At 34.8% G+C, this 27,511-nt stretch overlaps 2 protein-coding genes across 5 annotated transcripts in view; both read left to right on the top strand.

Annotated features, from left to right (window-relative positions):
* LOC141558862 (pulmonary surfactant-associated protein D-like) overlaps window positions 1-8,792 on the top strand; it is a 55,765-nt gene extending 46,973 nt beyond the window's left edge. For all 4 annotated transcript variants that reach the window (XM_074296680.1, XM_074296681.1, XM_074296678.1 and 1 more), the window contains 4 exons: window positions 510-697; window positions 1,220-1,312; window positions 3,186-3,269; window positions 7,366-8,792. In XM_074296680.1, coding sequence (XP_074152781.1) covers window positions 526-697; window positions 1,220-1,312; window positions 3,186-3,269; window positions 7,366-7,739 — 723 coding nt within the window. In that variant the 5' untranslated portion in view covers window positions 510-525 and the 3' untranslated portion in view covers window positions 7,740-8,792. The remainder of the gene's footprint in view (window positions 1-509; window positions 698-1,219; window positions 1,313-3,185; window positions 3,270-7,365) is intronic.
* Window positions 8,793-16,078: 7,286 nt separating this feature from the next.
* Window positions 16,079-26,903, top strand: LOC141558861 (mannose-binding protein-like). Its single transcript, XM_074296677.1, has 5 exons — window positions 16,079-16,284; window positions 22,503-22,702; window positions 23,431-23,541; window positions 24,306-24,389; window positions 25,277-26,903. The coding sequence occupies exons 1-5, from the start codon at window positions 16,268-16,270 to the stop codon at window positions 25,648-25,650; spliced, it is 786 nt and encodes a 261-aa protein (XP_074152778.1). The 5' UTR covers window positions 16,079-16,267; the 3' UTR covers window positions 25,651-26,903.
* Window positions 26,904-27,511: the final 608 nt, after the last annotated feature.

The following is a 27,511-nucleotide window of genomic DNA, read 5'->3' as shown; positions in this document are numbered from 1 at the left end:
GGCCTGATGTCAAGAAAATTTGTGTTCCATATGACCTCAGACACTTATTATCTGTGTGAATCACTTTAGGTAAATCACTTAACCTCTGTTTGCCTCAGTTTCCTAATCTGTAAAATGACAATGATAATAGTACTTTCTAGACTTACTGAGAGAATCAAATGAAATATTTGTAAAATATTTAGATACTATAAATACTAGTTTTTATTTTTGTATTATTATTTGTGACTTGGAAGATGGAAGAGAGGGGAATGTTTTTAAGGAGGTAGAGGTATTTCATAGATAAAATTTTTAATTCTCCCAAATCCTACTGGCAATAGAGACACAAGAAATCAAAAAATGGGAATTCTTGCATGGGGAATAACAGATAGTTGTGTAAATCAAGCCAAGACTCAGAAATACACAGATGGTTTCAACTGGATTGCATCTGGGATAAGTTAAAAGAGTCTTTGGAAATGAAGAAAATGAGGAAGATTCTCAACATGACGGCATTCTCTTTTTATTCCATTCAGTTCCAGGTCTGAGAAAATGCATCTCCTTGGTATTTTCCAGTTTTTCATTCTGGCATTATCACTGACTGTGGCCTCTGAGGAAGGAACATCTGAATGTGAATTTAGAAAGAACACATGCAATATTGTGTCCTGTGGATTACCAGGTCGAGATGGGAGTCAGGGTCCAAAAGGAGAAAAAGGAGACCAAGGTGTGTAAATCAAAACTCCCTGAGTGTTTTTACTGTGGGAATAGTATTGTAGAAGTCATAGAGGCAGAAAGATCTCTGAATGGATTCCAAATCTGTCTTTGAAAGTTTATCTTTGTAATCATGAACAAAAACCAACCTCTCTGTATCTCATTTTCCTCATTTATAAATTGAGAACAATGATACCATTGGTACTTACCTCACAGTGACTTTGTAAGGCACAGATGAGATGATGTATGTAAAGTTCTTTGCAACTTTTAGTACACCATAGAAATGTCATTTATCATTATTATCTTCATCCACTCAACAATCATTTGCTAAACATTTACTTGAGTCAAGACATTGTGTACAAAACTGTGTAGTATAAAGATTAATAAGATAAGGTGTCTGCCTCAAAAAAAAAAAAAACTTGGTAGTGGGGTTCACACTTCTGCTATCTCCCTCATGAGATCATGAAAAGGTCTTTTTTTCCTGGGGTCCAAGCCTTGATTTTCACCTTTTCTCTCCAATTTTTCTGATGACTAGGTCGTCCTGGAAAAGTTGGCCCCACAGGAATCAAAGGAGATCTGGGCTCTATGGGACCCAAAGGACCAAAAGGAGAAAAAGGAGAAGTTGGAGGTAAGTTATATATTTGGCTTGGAAGAGAACAGGGATACAATGGGACAAGTGGAAGGAATAGTATATATGTGTGTGTTTGTGTGTGTGTGTATGTGTATGTATGTATATATATATATATATATATATATATATATATGTATATGTGTATGTGTATATATATATATATGTATATGTGTATGTGTATATATATATGTATAAAGGAAGAATTAAAAGGCAAATGATTTTTATACTACTCAACATAGTTCAATATGTATTTATCCAGCGTCTATTCTAGTAGGCAAAGATTCAGTTCCTTCAAATCTTAGTCTAACTGTGGAGCTGACATATGTGACACAATGAAACAAAATAACTGATAACCTCTTTGATATATGCAATGTTTTCTTTGGAAATATAGAAAAATGGTAAGGTAGCTTGGCTGAAATAATATGTGGTAGCAAAGTACTGGAAACTGTAGACATGCCTGTCAATTGGGATGACTGAGCAAATTGTAGTAAATGAAGGAATAATACTGTGCTATAAGAAATGATCACCCCAGTGTTCCTGAAAAAACATGCATATACTTCTATGAAATAATGAAGACAAAAATGAGCAGAACCAAGAAAACATTGTATACAGAAATAGCAATGTTTTTTGAGAATAACTGTCAGTTAAGTCATTTTGACTTTTAGAAATACTCAACTTTACTACAAAGGACATAAGAAAGTGTTATGTGGATACAGAGAAAGAGCTGACAAAAATGTGTATGAAATTATTTATATATATATATATATATATATATATATATATATATATATATTTGTTTTCTATAGTAGCCATCTCCAGGGTGATGGGGAAGGAAACTGGGAGGGAAGAAAAATAAGAAAGTAATTTATATGATAACTTATACACATAAATATAAATACATATAATTTGGGCAATCATCTTTTTTGTTATACTATGTTATATAAATGCTTGTTACATAAATTGAAAATAAAATAAATAAAACTAATAAAAACTATAAGAAAGCTCTTTAAAGGTGCTAGAATTTGAATCTGGAGGGCATTTTAATAGATGCCTTTCTAGGCCATCAATAAAGGCAAAGAAGAAGCAATGAAAAAAATAATGTGAAGACTGATGTGCCAGAGTTGAAGGTGCAAGGGAGAGCAGATGAATGAGTTAAAAAAGAGTTGATAAGTTAATAGCAAACAGTTTTGAAGGACAAAATAATGAATTAAGATCTAAACCTGTAGGTAATGAGATATTTCTAAAGATATGGTATTAGGAGAAGACCATGATCAAAATAAATAGAAAAAAAAACCTAGTAGAGACTGTAGAAACACAGACTGGGAAAGAGGAAAAGAAGGGATGACAAAATTGAGGAAAAGAGGATAGAAATATAAAGGATAGAAGTTTAGTAGATAATTACAACTTCTCATGACCTAAACTAGAATGATAGAGATATAATAATGAGTAGGTAATAAAGAGAGAGAAAATGGATTGCAAATGCATGGAAGAAACCTTATTAATCTCAGGCCAGGGTATTAACTATAATTAGAAAATGGATGGAAGATGGGAAGGAGAAGTAGTTTTTTGTTATATCTGAGATCCACCTTGATGTGGCCTTTGGAAGATTCTGTGTAATTGTCTTGTGAAGAAATCCCATCAATTGACACAAGGGAAAAGATTGAATCCTTTTATCCTCCTCAAATTACTTGTCCTTTATTTCAGGGCCAGATATATTCCATTGTTGGAGGGGAATATGGGTTCTGGTATTGAGCTCCCCAGTAGTCAGGATGTGTCTTTCTCACTAGATAAAAGGAAATTCAATATCCTTAATCTCTCAGAAGCATTAAATAATTCCCAATGGAAATAACAAACTATTTTTGTTATTCAGAACTTATTCCACTCAAGGCACAAATAACTGCTTTGCAAGGAGAAATGAAGACACTGCAGGATGTCATGCAGAAATATAGAAAAGGTAAGGAATAAACTTTTAAGACTGAGAGCTGAGGTGTCATTCATCTTTCTCTATACATTGCCCTTATAATTTTCCCAAACCTTAATGTGACAATCACATTCTTTATATGGAAGATTGTCCTAAAGAAGCAGAATCATTCAGTGTTATAGTCTCCAAATAAAGTGGAAGCTTTGCTACTTACCCATGTCCTACAGTATAAATGTTTGACTTGTTTGACTTGAGTTGAAATTCTACCTTAAATGTTTTCTATCTTTGTGATTTTGAGCAATATTTTTACACCTTTAGGTCTTAAACCCTGTGGATTGAAAATAAGGGAAGTAACACTGTCTGCTTCAGTTATTTCTAGATATGCAGCAATGATTCTATGATTTTTGAGAATAGTTTCACCAAAAGTTTTAGAGGTTCTGAGACAAAACTGCAGAAAGGTAGTAAAAACTTTATTCACAGAGAAGTAAGAAAGAAAGAAGAAGAATAGTTGGAAATACAGTACTGATGACCTGTTGGTACCCTCCTCAAGCCACAAATTCTGACAAGTTTTAGCTAATTCTGAAGAATTAGCTAAATTCTAGAACCATGATTTTATAAATCATTTTGGAGATCATCTAATCTAGAAGCTCCTTAACCTGAGATCCAAAAAATCCTTTATTATAATAATTTATAAGGAAAATTATTTTGATAACTGTATATAGTATAGTTTCTTTTGTAATCTTTAATATTTTATTTTATGCATCTTTTCTCAGATAAGGGGACCATGATACACAAAAATGTTAAAAATTCTGGCTCAGTTCTGTTATCTTCCCCTTACCAATGAGAAATTTAAAGCCTTTGAAATGCATTGACTTGCTTAAGATCATGCATAATTAGACTACCTTCCCAGTCCAGTGTTCTTTTTTTTTCTAGTCCAGTCCTTTCCATTCCATATACTACACCAAGTACCAGTGAATGATAAACAACCACTTTCTTCCAGATACCTGAAAGTACTAAGTACAGGCACTTTGCTTCCCAAGCTTGTACAAGAAGAAGTAATATCTATGGCTTGAATTGGTATAACATACTTTAAGGATTTGTTTGTTAACTGCAAAAGCATACTAGGATGCATTTTATAGGCAAGAGACAAAAAACAGATGAGATACTGACTATAACTTCTGTCGGTAGGTTGGAAGGTATGACAGGGATCATATGGAATCATGTTTTGAGTCTCCTTCTATGTGTCCAGAGCAGAATGTCTACCAATTTTCTGGATGTTGGCAGGAATTCTATATTCTAACAAGATGTAACTAGAATCTCTCTTCTGTGAATGACACTGGAACCTACATCTAATCTGCAGGTGACCAAAACCAAACAGAATAGGCTAGAGATAGAAGATTCAGAACACAAACATGTTTAATTAATTTTAGAGTGAGGAAAATAGTGTCTTCAGGCAAAAGACTCCTCGATCCATCTTAAGTGGAAAATGTAACATTGCTGAGCTTAGGGGCTACTTATATATGTGAAAGTGATTGATCTACAACCCAATTGAGACAGTTCTCATGGTTGAAATTTTGTGGGATAATACAGGCATTCTTAGGTTTTATGGGAAGAGTCACTGTCTCGAATCTTGGGAGTCATGACTAACCTGCATAATATAGAACCAGAGTTCTATGAGGGGGAAAGGAGTACAATACCTGTCATTTACAAGGAACAAAGATGATGAAAATGTGATGGATGATCCTGGGAAATAGGTACAGCTAAATCCCTTAGTATTAGTGAGAGCTATATGGAAATTGTATTTCAATTTCATTAATAGCCACTATTTGAAAAGAGATTAGGGTAGGAGGCAAGAATGTACTTGAATCAGGGCTTGGTATTTGAACACATAACAAAAAAGAGAGACAAAGAAAAATAAAAAATAAAGCGAGAACAGTAGACTCAGCCCTCTTCTGGAAACTTGGGACAACTTTCTCATCTGGATATTGGCTGCTTCTGGGTCAGTCCACTCAGGAGCAGGGCTTTCCTCAGATGATATAGTTTCACAGCCATACATGGATAAGTTTAAGCAATGCAATAAAGATTTTCTCACAATTTCCAAACTGGACAATTACATTAAGTCAGGTACAGATAAAGCTACTTAGAGGGATCACAAGGGGGTAGTTCTGAGAAGAGAGACTTACATGTCAGCAAAGTAATCAAGAAAATTTAAACATTAAAATCAAGTCCCATCTAATGGAAGCACAGGATTAACATAAGGGAACAGAGCATGTAGAAAGGATAGCCATGGATGTTTCATGTAGTTATCCAGTACCATTAATATGTTGAAACTATATCTTTAATATACTTATTATATATCACATTTAATATTATTATGTTGTATATCATACATACATGATATATTATATTTAATATATTTAACATACTTATACACTTTTAAAATAGCCAAAATTTTCAAATGAAAATCTGTGACTATAGTAAGTAGTAATAGTAGTAGTAGTAGTAATTGTTTTATAACTAAACATATCTCATTAAATATTTAGCATTTTCAAATATCTTATTTTTATCACATGCTTTAAAAGCTCATTTCATATGTAATAACATCCAAATTAAAAGGGAAGTTTTGTCTAACACGTTCTTGGTTACAATGATCTCTCAAATTTCACAATATAAATTTAGAAATACAATAATAACACAAACAATAAATTTCAGATGACATCAGTTGAATTTCCAAATTATCAAATTTAAAAACTATTGATTTTATTGTCTTTGACATTTTAAAGTCACTTTAGAGTGGTTTAGACATGGAAAAAATTACATTCAACTAGAGAAATAATAATAATGTAGAGTCTAGCATATGCCAGTCACTTTGTTAAGCACTTTATAGTTATTATATATTATACTGAATATATAATATATATACTGAATATATAATATATATAATGATATATTATATCATTTTTGGTGCCACAACAATAAATATGGAAGGTGCATATCATTACAAACAGAGGCAAACAGAGATAAAATAACTTGCTCAAAATTAAGCTAATAAGTTTGACAAATAAGAATGGGCTCATCAGAGGTAAAAGCTAACCACTTCCCTCCTCTCATATTGCCATAGCAAATGCAGCCAGGGGCACCTAGATTCTCCCAAGCAAATAGTTGGTCAGGGCCAGCCAAAGGCTGGCCCTGCTCTGTTCTAGAGATATTAACTGACTGGGCTCCAAGAATATTCATTCAAGTAATTGTACATCATTCTAAAATATATATGTGTATATATATACATATATGTAAGCAAGTATATATACATATACTATTCCATCTTAGGCAGGCATGATGAGATGACAGTATTGGTGTATTAATAAATACATAGTATTATTTTCTCTACAACTGTTGAAAGTTTTTCTGGCTGGCTGCATTTTAATCTTTCAAGATAACAAAACCTAACTCAAAGCACAAAAAATGACATACATTTTACAAATATAAAAAATAGATAAAATGACAACAAAATAATGCTATATTCAACTGGATTTCAGAGGCATAAGCAATTAGACTTAAATAAGTTTACAAATTTACTAAACCCATGCAGAAAAAAAGTAAAGGCATGCAATTAAGCCAATTAGCCATGTAAAAAATTCTTATCAGAGTAATTGAGGATAAACTGGATGAAGAAAGAGGACTCCAGAGTTTTCATCACAAAGAAATACAAGCTCAGTCAAAGACTGAGCCAAAATTGGAGCAGGAACAAATGAAAAGAGAACTCACCAGATGAGGTGTGTCATTCTACAGAAAAATAAGAGCTGGTAAGAGACAGGAATGTTAGGTTACAAACAGAAGTTTAAATTCAGAATGAGGAAAATGATGCTTCAATGCAGAAGTCCCCTTATCCTAAGAAGTTGGCTTAATGATTCTGAGACTAAGGGCCACTTTTACACATGAAAATCCATTTGGCCCTGTTCCATGTCCAATCCCACTTCTGACACCAATTAATGTTAATTGAACAAGTACCTCCATATTAGGAACTGGATTACTTTTATGCCAAGCTCAGTGCAGAGCCTGCTTTGGGGGCCTTAATTCTGGGACACAGGGTATTTCCAACATATTTTTACTTTTCTTTCCTTCTCTATAGTTATGATATTGCTTGGTGCCAAAACTGTGGACGATAAATGGTTTGCAGTAGCAACATCTGAAGGGACATTTGAAGAGGGAAAGAGAATATGTTCACAAAGGAGTGGTGTATTGGCAGCCCCCAAGAATGCCAGGGAAAACAGAGCCCTGCAAGAACTGGCTGAACAATTTAACAAGAACATCTATCTGGGTATGAGTGATGAGAAGAATGAAGGTACATTCCAGTATCAGAATGGACAAACTCTCAGCTATACAAATTGGGCAAATGGTGAACCCAATGGTGGAAGGAATGAGAACTGTGTTGAACTCTACACCAATGGTCAATGGAATGATAAATCATGTACAGAAAAAAGACTAATTGTTTGTGGATTTTAGGTCATACCAAAGTTTTAAAGGGGTAACTGTGTTGACTGGTGTTGCTGACACCCTCTTAAAGAATTTCCTGTGTAGGGGTTCTGTCTTCATCTATGAGGTAAGGGCAAGATTTGGCATTTGTCTTGATCTCTTAAATAAGATTCATTACAAATTTAGCTGACTTTATGTCTTTAAGAGAATTAATTGAAAGAAAAGTTGCCACCTTTCCCATTTTTCTTCTAGCTCTCTTTTGAGATCCTTTTTAATTTTTTCTAGGAGAGCCTTGTGTGATGGAGACCACATCATATCATCCTTTGGAGCTTCATCTGGAGCCAATCTGCTTTTTAGTCTCCTCAGGGTTTGAAATCTGTTCTTTCATCATAGAAGCTGTCTATAGTTAGAGTTCGCTTTACCTTTTTACTCATTATTTTTAAAAGTTGGGGTCTGCTTTTAGGGCAAGGAAAGTTTTCCAAGCTTCCCTTCCAGGCAACAGCAGAGTGGCAACAGAGTGGCAGCCACTGTGCTGGGTCAGTGCTGACTCATTCCTGGTGCTGAGTGGGTGTGACCAGATCCCATGAGATTCTGACCTTTCTGAGTTCACTTTTTACCTTCTGCATTTGTGTTGGATATTTTATAACTTCTCTGCTGATCCATTGGCTGGCAAACAGGGCAGAGTACTCAGCCCTGTGGTAGAGTCCTCCCTGTAGATTCTCTACCGCCAAGAGTCTGCACTGCCCTGCAGAGACTGCACTGCCCCAGGTCTGCACAGCATGTGCTGGTGTCCTGCATCTGGCCTCCCTCCCTCTGTGTCCAACCAAAATAGACATTTTCTAGCGATCTTCGAAATTAACTTCTACTGTTAATTTGCTGCACTCCCAAAATTCACAAATTCTGCTGGTTTAGAACTAATATAGAGGCTGATTTTGGTAATTAGTTGAAGGTCCTGGAAGAAATTCAGAAAGAAGCCTTTCCACCATCTTGGCTCTGCCCTCTATAAATTTCTTAAGTGCACATTTGCCTTGGTATTCCTAGTGCCTGCACATACTAGGAGTTTAATAAATACTTGTTGATCAACTGATTGTTTTGATTCTTTCTTTAAACCTGCTGAGATCTTTTCAAATTTTTGTCATATGGTAAAATTGAGAACTATCTGAACTCTATGTAACTTACAATTTGATAAGCCTATTTTCTTTTTGTTTTATTTTATTTTATTTTTATTAATTTTATAATTATAACATTTGTGACTACATATGCATGGATAATTTTTATAACATTATCCCTTGCACTCCCTTCTGTTCTGAATTTTCCCCTCCTTCCTTCCACCCCCTCCCCTAGATGGCAGGCATTTCCATACATGTTAAATATGTTATAGTATATCCTAGATACAATATATGTGTGCAGAACCCAATTTTTTGTTGCACAGGAAGAATTGGATTCAGAAGGTAAAAATAGCCTGGAAAGAAAAACAAAAATGCAAACAGTTTACACTCATTTCCCAATGTTCCTTCTCTGGGTGTAGCTGATTCTGTCCATCATTAATCAATTGCATCTGAATTAGATCTTCTCTTTGTCGAAGATATCCACTTCCATCAGAATACATTCTCATATAGTATCATTGTTGAAATGTATCATGATCTCCTGGTTCTGCTCATTTCACTCAGCATCAGTTTATGTAAGTCTCTCCAAGCTTCTCTGTATTCATCCTGCTGGTCATTTCTTACAGAACAATAATATTCCATAACATTCATATACCACAATTTATCCAACCATTCTCCAATTGAGGGGCATCCATTCATTTTCCAGTTTCTAGCCACTACAAAAACCGCTGCCACAAACATTTTGGCACATACAGATCTCTTTCTCTTCTTTAGTATTTCTTTGGGATATAAGCCCAGTAGTAGTACTGATGGATCAAAGGGTATGCACAGTTTGATAACTTTGGGGGCATAATTCCAGATTGCTCTCCAGAATGGTTGGATTCTTTCAAAACTCCACCAACAATGTATCAGTGTCTCAGTTTTCCCACATCCCCTTCAACATTCATCATTATTTTTCCTGTCATCTTAGCCAATCTGACAGGTGTGTAGTGGTATCTCAGAGTTATTTTGCATTTCTCTGATCAATAGTGATTTGGAACACTTTCATATGAGTGGATATAGTTTCAATTTCATCATCTGAAAATTGTCTGTTCATATCCTTTGACCATTTATCAACTGGAGAATGGCTGATAAGCCTATTTTCAAAATATTCATCCTAGTAACCTAGTAACAGCATCATTGCAAATATATACATATATATGTATATATATATATATATATATATATACATATAGAGAGAGAGAAAGAGAGAGAGAGAGAGAGAGAGAGAGAGAGAGAGAGAGAGAGAGAGAGAGAGAGAGAGAGAGAAGGAGGAGAGGCACATCTAACATCAGCTAATATGTTCCTTAGATTTTGAGAGAGCATCCATAGGAGTCTTAAGAAGAACTCATGATACAAAAACTCTAAAAGGGAAGTTAGCACTAGAGGGAAACTACTGTAAAAAATAATTCTTAAGATGTAAATAATAATAGTAATGACAGTACTATATAACATTTTACAAAGCACTTTGCATGTACTATCTTATTTGATCTTAACAACAAACCTATGAGATCAATAGTCTTGTTACAATACATTATATGCATGAAGAAAGTCATGCTGATAGATATTAAGAAACTTATCCAGAGCCACAAAATAGTAAGTAACTGAGACAGGATTTGAACTCAGGTCTTTTTGACTCCCAAGCTCAATGCTCTAGCCATGGCATAATTTGAACAAGGAAGACAAGGGAAAACAGGAAAATTATCTTGATGTAGTGCACAGGGACTGGAAGTTTCCTATATGAAAGAAATCACAGGTCTAATCCTAATTTTTACAAAGAATAAATACAAAAGACAGGGGAAAAGGTGACTGTACATCACCTTTCTTTTTCTTTTTTTATTAAAATTTTTATTTTCAAAGCATATTCATAGATAATTTTCAACATTCAGCCTTGCAAAACCTTGTGTTCCAAAGTTTTACCTCCCTTCCCTCACCCCCTCCTCTAGATGGCAAGTAATACAATATAGGTTAAACATATGCAATTCTTCTACACATATTTCCACAATTATCATGTTGCACACACACACAAAAATCAGATTAAAAAGGAAAAAATAAGAAAAAAAAACAAAATGCAAAAAAACAAAACAAAAAACAAACAAAAAGTAAAAGTACTGTTTTGTGATCCATACTCAGTCCCCACAGTCCTCTTCTCTGGATACAGATGGCTCTTTTTATCACAAGACCTTTGGAACAAGCTATGTACATCAGAATTAATCATCTTATAATCTTGCTGTTGCCATGTGCAGTGTTCTCCTGATTCTACTCACTTCATTTAGCATCAGTTCATGTAAGTCTAATCAGGCCTCTCTGAAATCATCCTATTGATCGTTTCTTATAAAACAATAATATTCCATATCATTCATACATCATAACTTATTCAGCCATTCCATAACTGATGGGCATCTACTCAGTTTCCAGTTTCTTGCCACTACAAAAAGGAGTACAAAAACATTTTTGCACATGTGGGTATTTTTCCTTCTTTATGATCTCTTTGGGATACAAAGTAGAGATACTGCTGGATGAAAGTGTATGCACATTGGGCATAATTCCAAATTGCTCTCCAGAATGGTTGAGTCAGTTCACAACTCCACCAACAATGTATCAGTGTCCCAGTTTTCCCACATCCCCTCCAATATTCATCATCTTTTCCTGTCATTTTAGCCAATCCGAGTGGTGTGTAGTGTGTACACCACCTTTTAAAATGATAATGCATTTGTCTTGAGTATGAATTTTGAGAAAAATTAAAAGGGCTTTTTTATTTAGGGTGGAGGCAAGGGATGATCAATGAAGAAATAAAACCAATGGTTATTGTAAATAAATCAATCATAATAGTCTATAGGGAGAAGTCAGAAAGACATCATTTGTATATCTCTTCTTGTATCTACACAAAAAGAATTTTTGGACTAGGAAAAATAAAACAATTTTTGACAGGGAGATCAATAAGAAATTAATGTAGTGGTCCTTATGAGTTTAAGCTCCCAAACCTGGGTGAAATGAATGACAAGGTATTGAAAAAATAGAAATATCGATTACCAAGAGACTAAAAGAAACCTTTGATAGATTTTTGGAGAATGGAGAAGTGTCACAGACCTAGAGGACAAATACAATTTTGTCTCAATTTTTTCCCTGAGGCAATTGGGGTTAAATGACTTGCCCAGGGTCACACAGCCAAGAAGTGTTAAGCGTCTGAGGCCAAATTTGAACTCAGGTCCTCCTGACTTCGGGACTAATGCTCTATCCACTGCACTACCTAGCTGCTCCTTTGTCTCAATTTTCAAAAGGAAAAAGGGGCTAAAGTATTTAAACTATATAATAGTAGACTTCAATTCCTGGCACTAACTTCTACCAGGTTCATTAACATGCTCTCTACATTCAAAAATCCCTCAAGGATTTGTACCCAAAGTACTGAAATGTACTTCAGGGGTAACCACCTAAAGTTGATGCCCCACTCAAACTCAAGTCTCGCACTCCACATGTGGATCTGGTTCTGACAATCCACACTAGAGTACTTTATAGCCATGCCATTCTCTTCACAGGTTCTAACCCGCTCTTCTTCACACCTTTCTAAATGGTACTACTTCATACTCATTATGATATGTTAAATACAATTTGACCATAAAGACAAAGGGCAGGTTTGCTATAAGTCTTGGGTTAGCAGCATCAAGATTCCATCCAAAAGATTCAGAAGCACACATTCTATTATTTGGCCTGAGTGCCCTATTTATTATTTAATTTTGGATTGAGCCTACCATGCCACAGCAGCTTCCTCATCTGGAAGTTCAATCTGCCCCTTTGGTCTCCTCTCTTCCTTGAAGTATATTCCATCCCTGTCAACCATTTGAGGATAATCTTCAACCTCAAAAGAAGCTTGAAATTCACCAATTGAAAAAATGATCATTGCATCACTCTGAAATCAGTGTTGGAGAATTGAAACTTGAACAATAGCTGTCTATCTTAAGTCTAGTACTGCTTCAAAAGACTTAAGAGGCTTGGAAATTGTAGGAAAACTGGATTTTCCTTCCATGATTAATATTTTTAAAAGAAAAATATTTTAAATATTGAAAACGAGGTAACATTCACTTTATGTCTCCTTTTTGTTGCAATAGATCATTATTTGTAGGGATATTCAATTTTATGTTCTAACCAGGGACCTCAAAATCAGGTATTTGTAGGCAATCCTTAGGGAGTCCCTAAATACCACTGGTCTCTAAATTCCTGAGATCTACTTCTCTCCCTTCTTTTTCTGAAAACTTAGACAATGTTTGCATAATTCCAAAATTGGGACACATCTCTCTTTCTCCTTAATTTTTTGAAGCTTATGAATGAATTACAATTTTTAAATTCTATAGATCACAGGTCTAGATGGAAGTGAAATAAACTTCAGAGGTTATCTAGTTCAACTTTTTTCAGATAAGGAAACTGAGGCTCAGGGAGTTGAATGACTGGCATAAGGTCACATAGCTAGAGAATTCAAACTCTGGGCCTCTGACTTCCTGAACCAATATTCTTTACTCCATGTCTTGATACCCCTCTAATCGTCAGAGCAAGGAGATTGAAATATATTTAAGGAACTAAGTATTCTCTTAATATCTTAATATCTACTTGACCTCTATCAATGCAACTAAATCACTCTTCTCTTTCCTAAGCTTCACCCTAACCCCCTGGTGTTTTGGATTGAATTTATTTAACTCTTGCTCTGGTCCAGATGGACTTTCAGATAATCATTAGATCTCCTGACAGCAGAGCAAGGTTTTTATTTGCTTTGCCCATGTTCACAGACTTACTAAATCACAGAACCTCAGTCAGAAAGGACTTCAGCCCCTTTCCTGTCCCTGAAAAAAAAGCATCCTTATTACAATATACTCGATATCTGGTCATCTTTTCTCAGTTTAAAGATTTCCAGAAATGAAATTTTCATTACCTCCTTAGGCAACATATTCCACTTTTATCTTTAATTTTAAAATTCTTTGAGATCTTTTGGACAAAACTATACATTTGACAGATGGCATAATAAAGCTGTTAAAACTAAAATAAAGGAGGTAGGTGGCACAATAAAGAGATCACTGGGCCTGAAATCAAAGGAACTGAGTTTAAATTATTTATTAGCTGTGCAGCAATGGGTGAGTCATCGAAACTATTTGCCTTTATGGATGTTTTCATCCATAAAATAAGCTGGACAAATAAATAGGAAACCCCTCCAGTATCTCTATAAAAAAAAACCCCAAATGGGGTCAGAAAGGGTCAAACACAATTGAAATAATTCAACAATTACAACAATAAAAAGTAAAGAGAAGTCATCAAATAGTTGACAGCAGTTAATTCCAGGACACAGCTGATTGGTTCAAGACTCCATCCTTCACTCCCCATATTTTTATCCCAAGCCTATAAACAGTTTTGTCCAAAGAATCATTCTGCTTTCCTACTCCAAGCCAGCTATAGCACTTCTTCTCAGAATACTTCCAGTACCCTTCTTCTACATTGCCCATGCCTTTTCATTGTTTCCTCAAAGTGTTTTAACCATAGTACCCTGAAAGACAGCAGAGGGTTCCACCAACTTTCACTTTATATCATGCTAAATTCAAATTTTGGTTGTTTTAGAGTTCAAGGTTTGGTGTTTCTGAGTTCTAGAGAGAGAACACAGAAGATTTCAGAGTCTCCTCATGAAGTGGTTTTTGGAAGGAGAAAAAGACTCTGAGAAGAAGCCACCTCGGAGAGGAGAGAGAACTACAGTCATGTATCCATGATCAGTTTATTATATTAGTAACTTCCAGAAATTGTCCCTTGGGTGAGGTCAGAGATTCTTGAATTTTTATGCTTAATTTGAAATTCACTCAGCACATTGTCTGACATATTCTAATCTGTACAACTTTTCTGGCTTCCTTTTTTTTTGTCAGATTGGACTGATGTTTTCATTGTTGTTTTGGGTTGCTATTCACTATATATATGTCTTTGTGTGGCTGGCTATTGATGGGAAGGGAATTAAGCCTTTGGAAATTTGTTTCATTTCCCATTAAGGGATAGTGATGAGGCATACAGATTAAACTTAAAATATATTCCTCCTAAAGTAGCAATACTTTACAGGTCAATCTAGAGGTGGAGAAATGGTGAATCTCCTGGTACCAATGTCTTATTTCTTGCCTGGTAGGTATCAAAGACCTTCCTTAGAGAAGTGTGAGCAGAGAAGATTCTGAATAATATATTCACTTACTTACAAAATAAATTTTGTGAAATAAACAAACTATATGAAGAGCAACTATATCCTACATTTAAAATGAGGGCTTTAGAATAGAAAAGGGATTTCAAATCTGCAAGCTGGGGTTTGGAATCAGAAAACCTAAATTCAAATCCTATTTCTATCAATTACTATCCTTCAGGTTTTAAGTTCTTTAAGTATGGGGACTGTCTTTTCTCACTTTTATTTTTATCCCCAGTGCTTAGCAGGGTGCCTGGCACAAGGCAAACATTTAATAAATGTTTATTGACTGCCTGTGTGACCTTGGCAATTATATCACTTGCTATATCTGAGTCTGAATTTCCTCACTTGAAAGGAGGCAGTTAGAATCAATGAATACTGAGTCTCTTCCAATTCTAAAACTACAATTATAGCTTTATATTATTATTATTGGGAGATATGCAAAATTTAATCTTATCCACACTCATTTCAGGTGTTTAATCTATTGTTCCATATGTTCCTTTCTGCTTTCACAACAAATCTTACATTTGCCATTTTCACTTATACAGCCATCACCCTAATCCAGGGTTTTCATCATTTTACCCTGGGGCTTTTCATCATTTTATTGTGGACTCTTGCTATAGACTTTTAATTTGTCTCCCTACTTCAAGAGTAATTTTCTCCACTCCAGAGTAATTTTCCTAAATTTCAGATCTGACCATGCAACACACCTACTCAGTAAACTCTAATAAAACTCTTAATCAAACATTATCTTTCTTTGATCATTGAAGACATCACCTGAAAACAGAGAAGCAACTTTTGATGCTGCTGCTGCAGTAGCAGAAGTTATTGCAAGTGATAACACAGAGCTATTGTTGCTCCATTTTATTCCACAGAAAGCAAACAGAACCCAGATGCCCCATTCCATATCTCAAAGTTCGTCTTCAGGGATGTCACCCAAAAGTGCATCTCATCATCTAAAGATGACCCTGAACCAATTACCCAACTTCCTTTCCAAGAATGGCTTAAGACCTTTGTGCTTTGGGATTTCTGCTGCTCACTCAATAAGATAGCAATAGCCCATCAATGTTATAGGTGCCACTTGGACATCTGGGCTTTTGCTGAGTAGAGAATACTTTGAGTTCCTGTGACAGTGAGTCAAAGGGCAGGAAGTCAACTCAGAATAAAAGAAGACAAGCATGGTTTTACCGGTTAAAGACTGATACCACATTGCTACAAGGATGCCAAAAGCCACAAGGTACAAGCATTCCTACTAATACCTCCTGTCTTTCTTTTAATACTTCCAAAGGATGTTTCTCTCAACTCATTTACTTTAGAGCTACTTTAATAAATATAATCTACAACACAGTGATTGTTATCTTGATGACAAGATTAAAAAAAAAAACGTTTGTTTTGTTTAGTGCCTACAGTCAATTCTCTAAGAACTGAAGAGAAAAGAAATTGCTTTAAATAAGACCATATTAGCCAGGAGACCAGGAAGCGATTGACACTTCAAAGACTGAGATAGTACGTGGAAACAGAAGAACAGAGATCCAGAAGCGTCTGACATAGTGCTTACCTTTCCAGGAACGGGAGAGTTAAGACATGGGTCTTGGGAAAACTAGGGAAAACAGGAGCTAGCTTTTCTAGGTAATGGAGGACAACAAAGAACATAAAAATCTTCCTTTTTGCTAAGTGTCTTAAGTGGTTGATGATGGTCAAGAAAATTGATGGGGAAAAGGAAGCAAAAATTAACAAAACAAATAGAAGGGTAAGCAGGTTGCTACTCCAATTGAGAGGGAGAATCATTCATAAGAAAGTAGGCTTTTTTAGTTCCCAAATTAGAACAAGACTAACCATGATAAGAGTTGTTTTCATAGGACACTTTATATTTTACAAAGTCCTGACCCACAAATATGATATTGATATCTAAACCAGGAAGAGTTAAATCAGAGAAAGAAAATTATTGACCAATTTCATTGATGAATACGAATGTAAAAATTGCAAACAAAAATTTAGCTAAAAGATTACAACAACATATTGCAAAAATTATACATTATGATTAATTATACATTATGATATAAATCAGGTGTGCTGGACTATTTTAACATATTTCTCAAGTGTGAAAACAAGATTTAGGGATAAGAATTCATTATTCTGCAAATTAAATTGTATGGAAAACTGGAAAACAGTATGATAGAAACTGGGTATAGACCCATATCTTATACCATTTACCAAGAAAAGTCATAATGGATGACCTATATATAAAGAGAGAGAATTACAAGAAAATTCTAAAAATATGAAATATATTACTGATCTGACTTATAGTTAGGTGAACACTATATGAATAAAAAAGCTAGAAAGCAAAGTTAAGTATGAAATGGGTAATTTTATTATATTACAAAGTATTTGTACAAATAAATAACAAATGTAGCCAAGATCAGAAGGAAAACAAAAATGAGGGAGGGATTTATAAATTTTCTAAGATAAAGTTCTTATATCTTAAATATATAAAGAACTTTATTAAATCTATAATAAAAAATCATTTTCCTATAGATAGTCAAAGGATATGAAACTGCAGTTTGCCAATGAAGAAATCACAACAGTTTATGGTCAGAAGAAAAAATGCACTAAATCATTATTAATTAGAGAAATAAAAATTAGAACAACCTTGAGATACCATTTTACACTGCCAAAATGATTAAGAGGGAAAACAACAAATGTAATTTATATCCTTTGACTTAGCAATACCACTACTAGGTCTATTTCCAAAAATGGTTGGGAAAAAAGAAAAGAACTTATGTCTTCTAAAATGTCTTTAAGCAAATATGTTATTAGATTATTGTAAACTGTAAATTATTAAATTAATTGTAAAGGACATATGAAGAAAGATGCTTTCAATATCCAGAGAAAAAACTGATAGAAGTATGTATAGAATAATTTTACATATATACTCATTTGGTATATAATAGATCATTTTATATATATATATATATATATATATATATATATATATATATATATATATATATATATATATATATATATATATATGTATATATGCACACCTATATTTACCTAATAGTAGCCAAATGTAGGACAAAAAGAGGAGGGAAAAAAGGAAAAAATTATGAAAACTTTATTATATTTTAAAAGGAATAGGATATTATACATAATAAATTTTCAGTTTCATAGTTAATCATTTTATTATACTGTGTTATGTAAATATTTGAATTATTCCATAAATTAAAAAAACTTTAAAAACAAAATGTTCACCTCAAAACAAGCTTATGAGATAGTTTTTCCAAGCACCATTAATTCTATTTTACAAATGAAGAAGCTAATAATTAAAGACTCTTAATAAGACTTACCAGAAAAGTGATTGTGTGCACAGTCATCTGAGAAGTTCACAGTGAGGACCTTAAATTTGCTTTTCTTAAAATGCCAAAAAAGCATATCATTAATAATCATAGATAAACATAGTCTTAAGCAAGGATAACCCCACTTTATCATGATGCTTGATGGCCAAGAATATAATTTCAAATAAATAACCAATATGAAAGAAAATATGCTGGTGAGGTCTCCCCTACCACACACACAAATGCACACGCGCACGCACACACACACACACACACACACACACACACACCTCTTCTAATAAAAAAATAATTCTGAGGGTATTATCTAGACTAATCTTGGGGATAATCAAAAGGTTCCTCTCCCCACCCCTTTCTCATTCTTTTTTTTTTCTTTTTTTTCACTTGAACTTAAGTAATGAACACTGGTTTTTGAATCAGAAAACCTGGATTTGATTCCTGATCTACCTTTCATATATGGCCTGTGTGATTTTAAGTGAACTTTGCTCATCAACTTATTCTTGTGTACAGTGAGATGAAGCAAGGGAGAGAGCACTGGAAATGGAAGATTCATCTTCATAAGTTCAAATCTAGCCTCGGACACTAGCTAAATGACACTGGACAAGTTACTTAAACCTTTCTGTCTCAGTTATTCATCTGTAAAATGAACTGAAGAAGGAAATAGAAAACCCCCCCCTCCCCATGTCTTTTTTTGGGAGAAACCTCAAATAAGCAAAAGTCAGACATGACTTATATAAACACTGAGGAGACTGTACTATATCATTTCTAAGACCCAATCTAGTTCACAAATGTATATAGCCTTACAATGTGAATACTGATATCCCAAAGAGGTCACCTTACCTCTTCTTGTTACAGCCCTCTGTCCAAAGACCTTCAATGATGAGATCCCTATTATTATCCAAAGCAAAACCTTCTCCTTTGAAATAGCTTCTGTTTTTAAGAAGTATGTTCCTAAATTGATCCCAGGTCTCCACCTTTGCAATGTCCACCCCTTTAAATTCCAGTTCTACTCTCAGACACCAAGTAGAATTATTTTAGCTTCTCTACTGCAAACTTGCCTCTCACACACTTGACAAACCCTCACATGTGCTAAGTGTTCTCTTCTACAGGATGAACTTCTCTAGGTCCTTCATCTGGTCCTAGCTTCATATATTCTTGAATCCTTCTTTCTCCTGGTTCTCAGAACATAGCATTCAGAACTGGATATGATACTCTACTTCTGGTTTGATTGTGACAAAGAACAGTAAGACTGTCCATTCCCTCATTTTTAATCAACACTGGTCCTTTCTTAATTCAGCCGAGGTGTGCATTGGTTCTTTGGGCAGCCATAGCTGCCCCCTATTCTTTCCTATGAAGATGTCCTATGGAGATGATTTTTTTCTTTAATCAGGTATCACATTTCTGAATAGGAAATGAATCTATAATTCCAGTGGTATAGAGAACTCCTAATGAGGATTTCTGAGGCAAATCAGCCCATCCTTCACAACATTTTAGTTTTAGATAGTTTATCCCTACAACATTTCATTTTAATGGATGAAGACCAATGTTTTTTTCGACAAGATCTGCTTGATCTGACTCTGTTATCCAATACATTCTCTTTTCCTGTCAATTGTGTGTTTTCTTTGCACTTTGAAAGTTTTCTATCAATCCCTTTATCCAAAGAGTGAAGAGATCCATCAAACACTAGAGTTCAAGGACAAAACCTTGGAACTTCATTAGAGTTCCCTTGGAGACTGCATTAAAAATTTCTAGTCATGTTTACATCGACATATTAATCAGGTATCAATTGAGAAATCATTCTTTTCTCTTGCCATGCTGATGAAATTCAATTTCAAGTTCCTCCAACTAATGGCTTTAGCACCTATTTAAAAGACCTCTAGAAATATCAGAATCAGGTTTGGTTCTTTCAAAGGGTCCCTAGCCCACTTCAAGCAACCAGATCAGGTGCTAGAGATATTAAGCATTAAATAGGTTACTTAATCCACTAATTAAGAACAGGCCCCATTAGGAATAAATAGTTACAGCTGCTCTTGGGTGAACTTTTCCCTTTTCCCCAGAAATTTGGTCATAGCCTATTCACTTTCTCAAGAAAACACACACACACACACACACACACACACACACACACACACACACACACACAAAACATTTAATTAAGTTCTAGCTTGTGAATAGAATTTAGATTCCTCGATAAGGGCACCCTTTACTTGTAGTGTTCTGTCGTCACTCAATTATAATCCTTCTCTGGGAAGAAGTTTCTTTTCTGTCAATCCTTCAGGTTTCTTGGGAGGCTTCTGGAGGCTCCAGCCAGAGCGAAGGTAGACTGGGAATGAATCAGACTCTGACTCTAAGAGTGTGGGATTGTGGGTTTCCTGGAAGTGTCCATGAGTAGGCTTTTTCTTTAGACTTGTGAATCTGCTCTTGTCCAATTATCAGCACCACAGTAGAATCTCAAATCCCCCTCTTCCTGAATCCTGTCTCCTTAAGGGACCAATGAACTAACTCCTTAAAGGTATAAACTCCTTTAAAGGTGTAAACTCCTTTCAGAAGTCTAAAGGTGTAAACTCCTTTTAAAGGTGTGAACTAAAGGTGTGAATTCTGAGTTAGAGAATTGTTAAGTACTGACTTACCACCAGTAAGGAACCTAACACTTCCTTGTTTCGATGTCCATGTGCTTGGTCTCACCAGCCCTGCACAATGTCTCAGTTCTTTTTTTTCAGTATAATCCAACATTTCCTGAGGGGCTCAGAACAAAATCTTTACCTGTCCTGGTTGCCACAATTTTTAGCCCACTGTTTTCTGTTTCATTGGCTGGGTACCCACATCATCCATGTCTTATTATTTGAATTAGAAGGTTCCAAATTAATTCTTTTTACAATGTATTTTGCCTGTGTCCTTCATTTTTCCTCATAAATAGACCTGGAGCTCTGTGTTCCTTATTTCTTTTTCTAAATATTCATTAATATGAATATGATCTTCCAAAGATCTTGTACACTGCTACTTGTATCACCGATTCTTATACTTTCAACTTGTACACTAATGCATAGAAAACACAAAGGTTCAAAAGAGAGATTAAACAAATTATATAAGAAATATTTGAGGAGAAAACATTAACAGCAGAGGAAATCACAGAAAGTCTGTCTGAGGAGGTAATATGTATAGACTTACAAGGAAAAATGAAAAGAAAAATGAGCAGAACCAAGAGAACAATGCATATATTAATGGCAATATTATTTTAAAAATAACATTGATATCATGTCATTTTATTATTATAAATGTCCAAATTTAATACAAAAGACTTGTAAAAGATGTAATCTACATCCAGAGAAGCAGCTAATGCATAGAAATAGGTACTGAATGTTTTTACATATATGTACAAGTATTTGTTTTTAATGGTTGCCATCTCAAAGGAAGTGAGGGAGTGGTCAGGGAGGGAAGAAAGGAAAAGAAATAAATTTAAATTATATATATATATATATATATATGTATATATATACATATATACATATATAGAGAGAGAAAAAGAGATTTAAAAGGAATAGCAGATTAAATATAATAGATTTATAGTTTAGTGTGCAATCATCTTTTTTGTTATATGTTATAAAAATTATTATTTGTGGTGCAGTAGATAGAGTGCTGGGCCTGAAGGCAAGAAGACTTGTGCTCCATAGGATCTCATTTCTTAACTATGTGAGTTTAGGTAAATCACTTAACTTCTGCTTGCCCTGGTTTGCTCATCTGTAAAAATGACAAAAATAATAGTACTTACGAGAATCAGATGAGAAAATATTTGTAAAGTATTTGGCTACCATAAAATGCTAGTTGTTATTTTTGATTATTATTTGTTACCTGGAAAATGAAGGAGAGGGGAATTTTTAAGAGGTAGAAGAATGTCATAGACACAATCTTTAATTCTGCTCATAATCCCTGGCAATAAAGACACAAGAAGTCAAGGAATGGTAATTCTGATATTGGGAATAAGAGCCATCTCTATAACTATAATTGGATTGTAGGTGGGATGAGTCAGAAAGGTCTCTGAAAATGAAGAAAAGGAGAGGTTCTTCTTAGCATGATGGCACTCCCTCTTTGTTCCATTCAGTTCCAAGTCTGAGAAGATGCACCTCCTTGCTACTCTTCAATTTCTCATATTGGCATTATCACTGACTATGGCCTCTGAAGAATGTGAATGTGAACCAAAACCCAACACATGCAATATTATGCCCTGCGGTTTGCCTGGAAGCAATGGGTTACCAGGTCGAGATGGGAGCCAAGGTCCAAAAGGAGAAAAAGGAGACCAAGGTATGTAAATCAGATCTCCTTGAGTGACTTCACTATAGTAATGGTATTGCAGAAAGAGTGTTAGAGAAGGAACCTCTAGATCCCAATCCTGTACCTAAAAGTTGAGATCTGAGACCATGCACAGAAAATAATCTCTGAGCCTCATTTTCCTCATTTATAAATTGGGGCAATGATACCATTGGTACTTACCACACCGTGATCTTGTGAGGCACAGATAGGATGATGTATGTAGAAATCTTTGCAATTTTAATGCACCATAGAAATGTCATTTGCTGAACATTTACTCAGGGTAAGACATTTTGCCCAAAACTGTGAAGTAACAAAGACTGACAAGACATGGTCCCTGCCTCAAAGAACTTAGTAGCAGCATCTCCCACTCCTGCTTTTTCTCCCTCCTTTTACCAGAGCATGGGAAGATATGTTTGTTTGTTTTTTTGGGGGGGAGGGTTCCTTTCTTTACCTTTTAAAGGAAGAATGGAGAATGGAGATCCCAGTGTTCTGAGAAAAAACAACAGCAACTGAAGATTCATCGGACAAGCTCATTTATCTCAGCTTTCCATAGACATTCCTAGATCCTAAAAACCCAATCACAGTGGGCCAGTTTCTTCAGGCTCCTCATAAGCCTTGGGTATATTTCCAAAGCAGAAGCTCAGCCTGCTCATAGTTATGAGGAAAAAGAACTCAACTATTGATTCTTGTCTTTTCTCTCAAATTACTGTGATGATAAGGAGAGAGAGGAATACTAGGTCCTCCTGGAAAAGCTGGCCCCATGGGGATCAAAGGAGATCAGGGTCCTCTGGGACCCAAAGGACCAAAAGGAGACAAAGGAGATAGTCAAGGTGAGTCATGTGTGTATGTATATAAAAGGAATAACAAATTGAAATTAGGCATAATAGATTTGCAGTTTCGGGTGCATTCATCTTTTTTTTGTTATACTATTATAAAATGATTATTTGTTCCATAAATTAAAAAATAGAAATAGAAATAATTACAAGAAGTCTTTCTGAAGTTTTTAGATCTTGAAGGATGGGAAGGACAATGAGGAAGGGCAATGAAAGCAGATGCCTTTTAGGTATCAATAAAGATAAGGAGAGAGCCATGAAAGAATAATGTGTACACTGATTTGACCAGAGTTAAAGGTGTAAGGGAAAGTAGATGAATGGGTTAGATAAGAGTTGGTAAATTGATTATTTTATCCTTCAAAGCTGTCTGCTATCAACTTACCAATAGCAGACAGCTTTGAAGGATAAAATAATAAAGTAGGACTTAAGCATGTAAGTAATGAAGAACCTCTAAAAGTATGGTGTTAGGATAAGGACATGGTCAAAGTAAAAAAAATCTAGTATTGTTGCACAAGCTGAAAAATCACATCACTTGACACACACACAAAAAGATTGAATCCTTCCCTCTTTTACATTTCCAAATTTCTTAAGTCTTTTATTTCAGGGCCAAGTCTGTTCCAATGTTGAGTGGTCCTGGTACTGAATTGCCCTGTGAACAGGTTATGTCTTTCTCACTAGACAAAAAGAAATCCAATATCCTTGGTCTCTCAGAAGCATTACATATAATCCAATGGAAATAACAAACCATTTTTATCATTTAGAATTGATTCAACTTAAGGCTCAAGTGAGTGCATTGCAGGAAGAAATGAGGATGCTGAAGGATCTCATCAACAAATACACAAAAGGTAAAGAATACAATTTTAACACTAAGCTAAGGTGTTTGCTCATGAGATTTGTGTCATCTACTTTTCCCCACATGTTACCCTTATAGTGATTTTTCCAAGTCTAAATGTGACAGTTACATTCTGGTCTATGGAAAATAATCCTAAAGAGGCAGAAACACTCTTATAGCCTTCGATTAAAGTGGAAGCTTTGCTATGTTCTGGAGTATAAGTATTGGACTTGAAGTCAAAAAGACTTTGATTAAAATTTGACCTTAGACATGCTCTAGGTTGGTGATTTTGAACAATTCATTTTTATATATCTCAGTCTCAGAGATTTTGCTTCTGAAATGAAGAGGTCAAAAAGGTTAAAAACCCTGGTTCATTCCGCTACCTTCCTCTTACCATTGGGAAAATTGAAGCCTTTAGAAGTACATTGACTTGCCTAAGATCATGCACAATTATCCTGCCTCCCAAGTACAGTGTTCTTTCCTCAGTCTAGATCAGTCTTTTCTCTTCCTCATACAACATCAAGTTCCAATGGATGGTAAATATCTGACTTTCTTCCAAATATCTGCAAACACCAAGGACATCTTTGAAAGGTTTGGAATGTCTATGGCTTGAACTACTATCCCACATTTTAAGGATCTGTTTAGTCATTGGAAAACTATGGCAAGACACATTCTGTGGACAATAAAAACATCAGATGAGATCGTAATTATAATTCCTATCCTTAGGTTGAAAGGTATGGCAACAAACATGTGGACTCATGTTTCAAGTCTCCTTCCACTATTATGTGTCCTGAAGATCTCCTTGTTTAAAGCTTAATGTCTACCAATTTTCTGGATATTAGCAGGAATTCTATGTTCTAACAAGATGTGACTGGATGTCTCTTTCTTTCTCCTCTACAGTTTTGGCATTGTCTGACATAAAAATTGTGGGCCAGACATTTTATATGGTAGTAGCAACTGAAGAAACATTTGAAGAAGGAAAGAAATTATGTTCGCAAAGGAATGCACAGCTGGCAGCCCCTCGGAATGCCAAAGAAAACAAAGCCCTACAAGAATTGGCTGAAAAGTTCAACAAGTACATCTACCTGGGCATAAGTGATGAGGTTACTGAGGGCACTTTCAGGTATCAGAATGGACAAATTGTCAGCTATACTAATTGGGGACGTGGAGAACCCAACAACGCTGGAAATGAAGACTGTGTTGAACTCCAAATCAGTGGCACATGGAATGATAGATCTTGTACAGAAAAATATCCAGTTGTTTGTGAACTTTAGGCTGTACCATACATTTTTAGTGGCAACTCCATTTTCTGATATTATTGACATCCTACTAAAGGATTTCCTGGGCAGGGACTTTGATTCATTTATAAGATATGTACAAAACTTGGCTTTTGCCTTGATTCCTTAAAACACATTCATCATTAATTTTCTTGACCTTATATGCTCAAGAAACTTAATTAAAACAAAAGTTCCCACCAGGCTGAAATATAAGACCTGTAGATAATGAAAGAGGACTTTGATAGGGGAATCCCCTCCAATACTTTTGGACTATGTTTTAAGGAAATACATAAGACACCAATAGAAAGAATCTTATAAAAGCTACAAAGATGGGCTATGGCCAAAGGTAGAAAATCCATTTCTTTTAAGACTCTAAACATTGTAGGTTCAGCTTATTGAAAAAGATAATACTTTAAAGAGAAAACATTTCAATATCGCATATTATTGTATGATATTTAGAAATACCATGGATCAAAGAAATTGTAGAATGACTAAATTTGAAAGATGAATAAAGCTAGTGGACAAAGTGCAAATTCCCTCCACAATGGGTGCTCATATCACTCTTATAGGAATGATAGAAATCGTGATACATTTTGAGGCAGACTCTTTTTATTGCTAGTCAGCTCTTCTTCAAAAGTTCTTTCTTATAATGAATCCAAATTTGTCCCCTCCACCAATAAATTTCCAGCCATGGATCATTGTCTTCTCAACTACACAAGGCAAATAAAATCTATCTTTTACTTATCATTGTTGACTACATACAACTCCTGCATACAACTTTTTAAAAAAAACCACTCAAGGTAAAGGTGCTATTTCTCCTGCCCCATGTCTTATCTTCCCCAGTTTATATATCCCTCATTCTAACCATCCTTTTTGTGATTTCACTTTAAGCCTCAATACTAATCTCTATAAAACTCCTTGAGAGTGCATTTTTCTTTGTATACCCAGTGCTTGCCTATTATAGGTGTTTAATAAATATTTTTGATCAGCACTGGATTCTTTATGTAGACTATTGAGATTTTTTTCAAAGTTTACCTTGTCATAACATAGATTAGAGCAAAACTTCTTAAACTGTGGGTTGAGATCCTATATGGGATCACATAACTGAATGTGAGATCGTAAAAAATACGTATCAAAAACCTCACCAAGATTTAATTGCTTGTGTCAAAATAAACAAACATGTCCATGTCATTACTATGGAAATTTACTTTTGTCTCTAATAAATGATAAAATTGCATGTTTATCAAAAATTGTCTTAAAAAGTAATTTTTTATGATCATTACCAGTAAATGTTTGATTTGTATATCTATTTTATATACCTATATAGCCTATATCACATAAAAATTTCTTATATGACAAAGGATTGCAAGTTGAAAATGTTTAAAAATCCCTGGATCAGAAAATCATCCCAGCCCTATATAATACACAATTTCATAAGTCTACTTTCAAAGTATTAATTGAAGTCACTAACAAAAATGGTGTTTAGGGAAAGAATAAGGACAGTGTCAAGTTGCATGCTATTAAGACTATCAATACCATCATCAGAATGATGATGGTGAAGAAATGAGAATGCTGAAGGATCTCATCAACAAATATGCAAAAGGTAAACAATAAAACTTTAAGACTGAGCTCAGGTGTTTGCTCATGAGATTTGTGTCATATACTCTTCCCCACACATTACCCTTCTAGTGATTTTCCCAAGTCTAAATGTAATTGTCACATTCTGGTCTATGGAAAATAATCCCAAAGAGGCAGAAACACTCTTATAACCTTCAATTAAAGTGGAAACTTTGCTACTTACATATGTTCTAAGGCTCTTTCTATTGCTAGCCAGCTCTTCTTCAAAAGTTATTTCTTA

Source organism: Sminthopsis crassicaudata, chromosome 2 (genome assembly GCF_048593235.1).
Source record: "Sminthopsis crassicaudata isolate SCR6 chromosome 2, ASM4859323v1, whole genome shotgun sequence".
NCBI classification, from domain to species: domain Eukaryota; kingdom Metazoa; phylum Chordata; class Mammalia; order Dasyuromorphia; family Dasyuridae; genus Sminthopsis; species Sminthopsis crassicaudata.
This window is presented reverse-complemented; position numbering and strand designations above follow the sequence as displayed.

Coding starts and splice junctions, on each gene's coding strand:
- LOC141558861 (XM_074296677.1), top strand. Junction 22,703..23,430: donor AGGAGAAAAAGGAGACCAAG/GTATGTAAATCA, acceptor TGTGATGATAAG/GAGAGAGAGGAATACTAGGT. Junction 24,390..25,276: donor CATCAACAAATACACAAAAG/GTAAAGAATACA, acceptor TCTCCTCTACAG/TTTTGGCATTGTCTGACATA.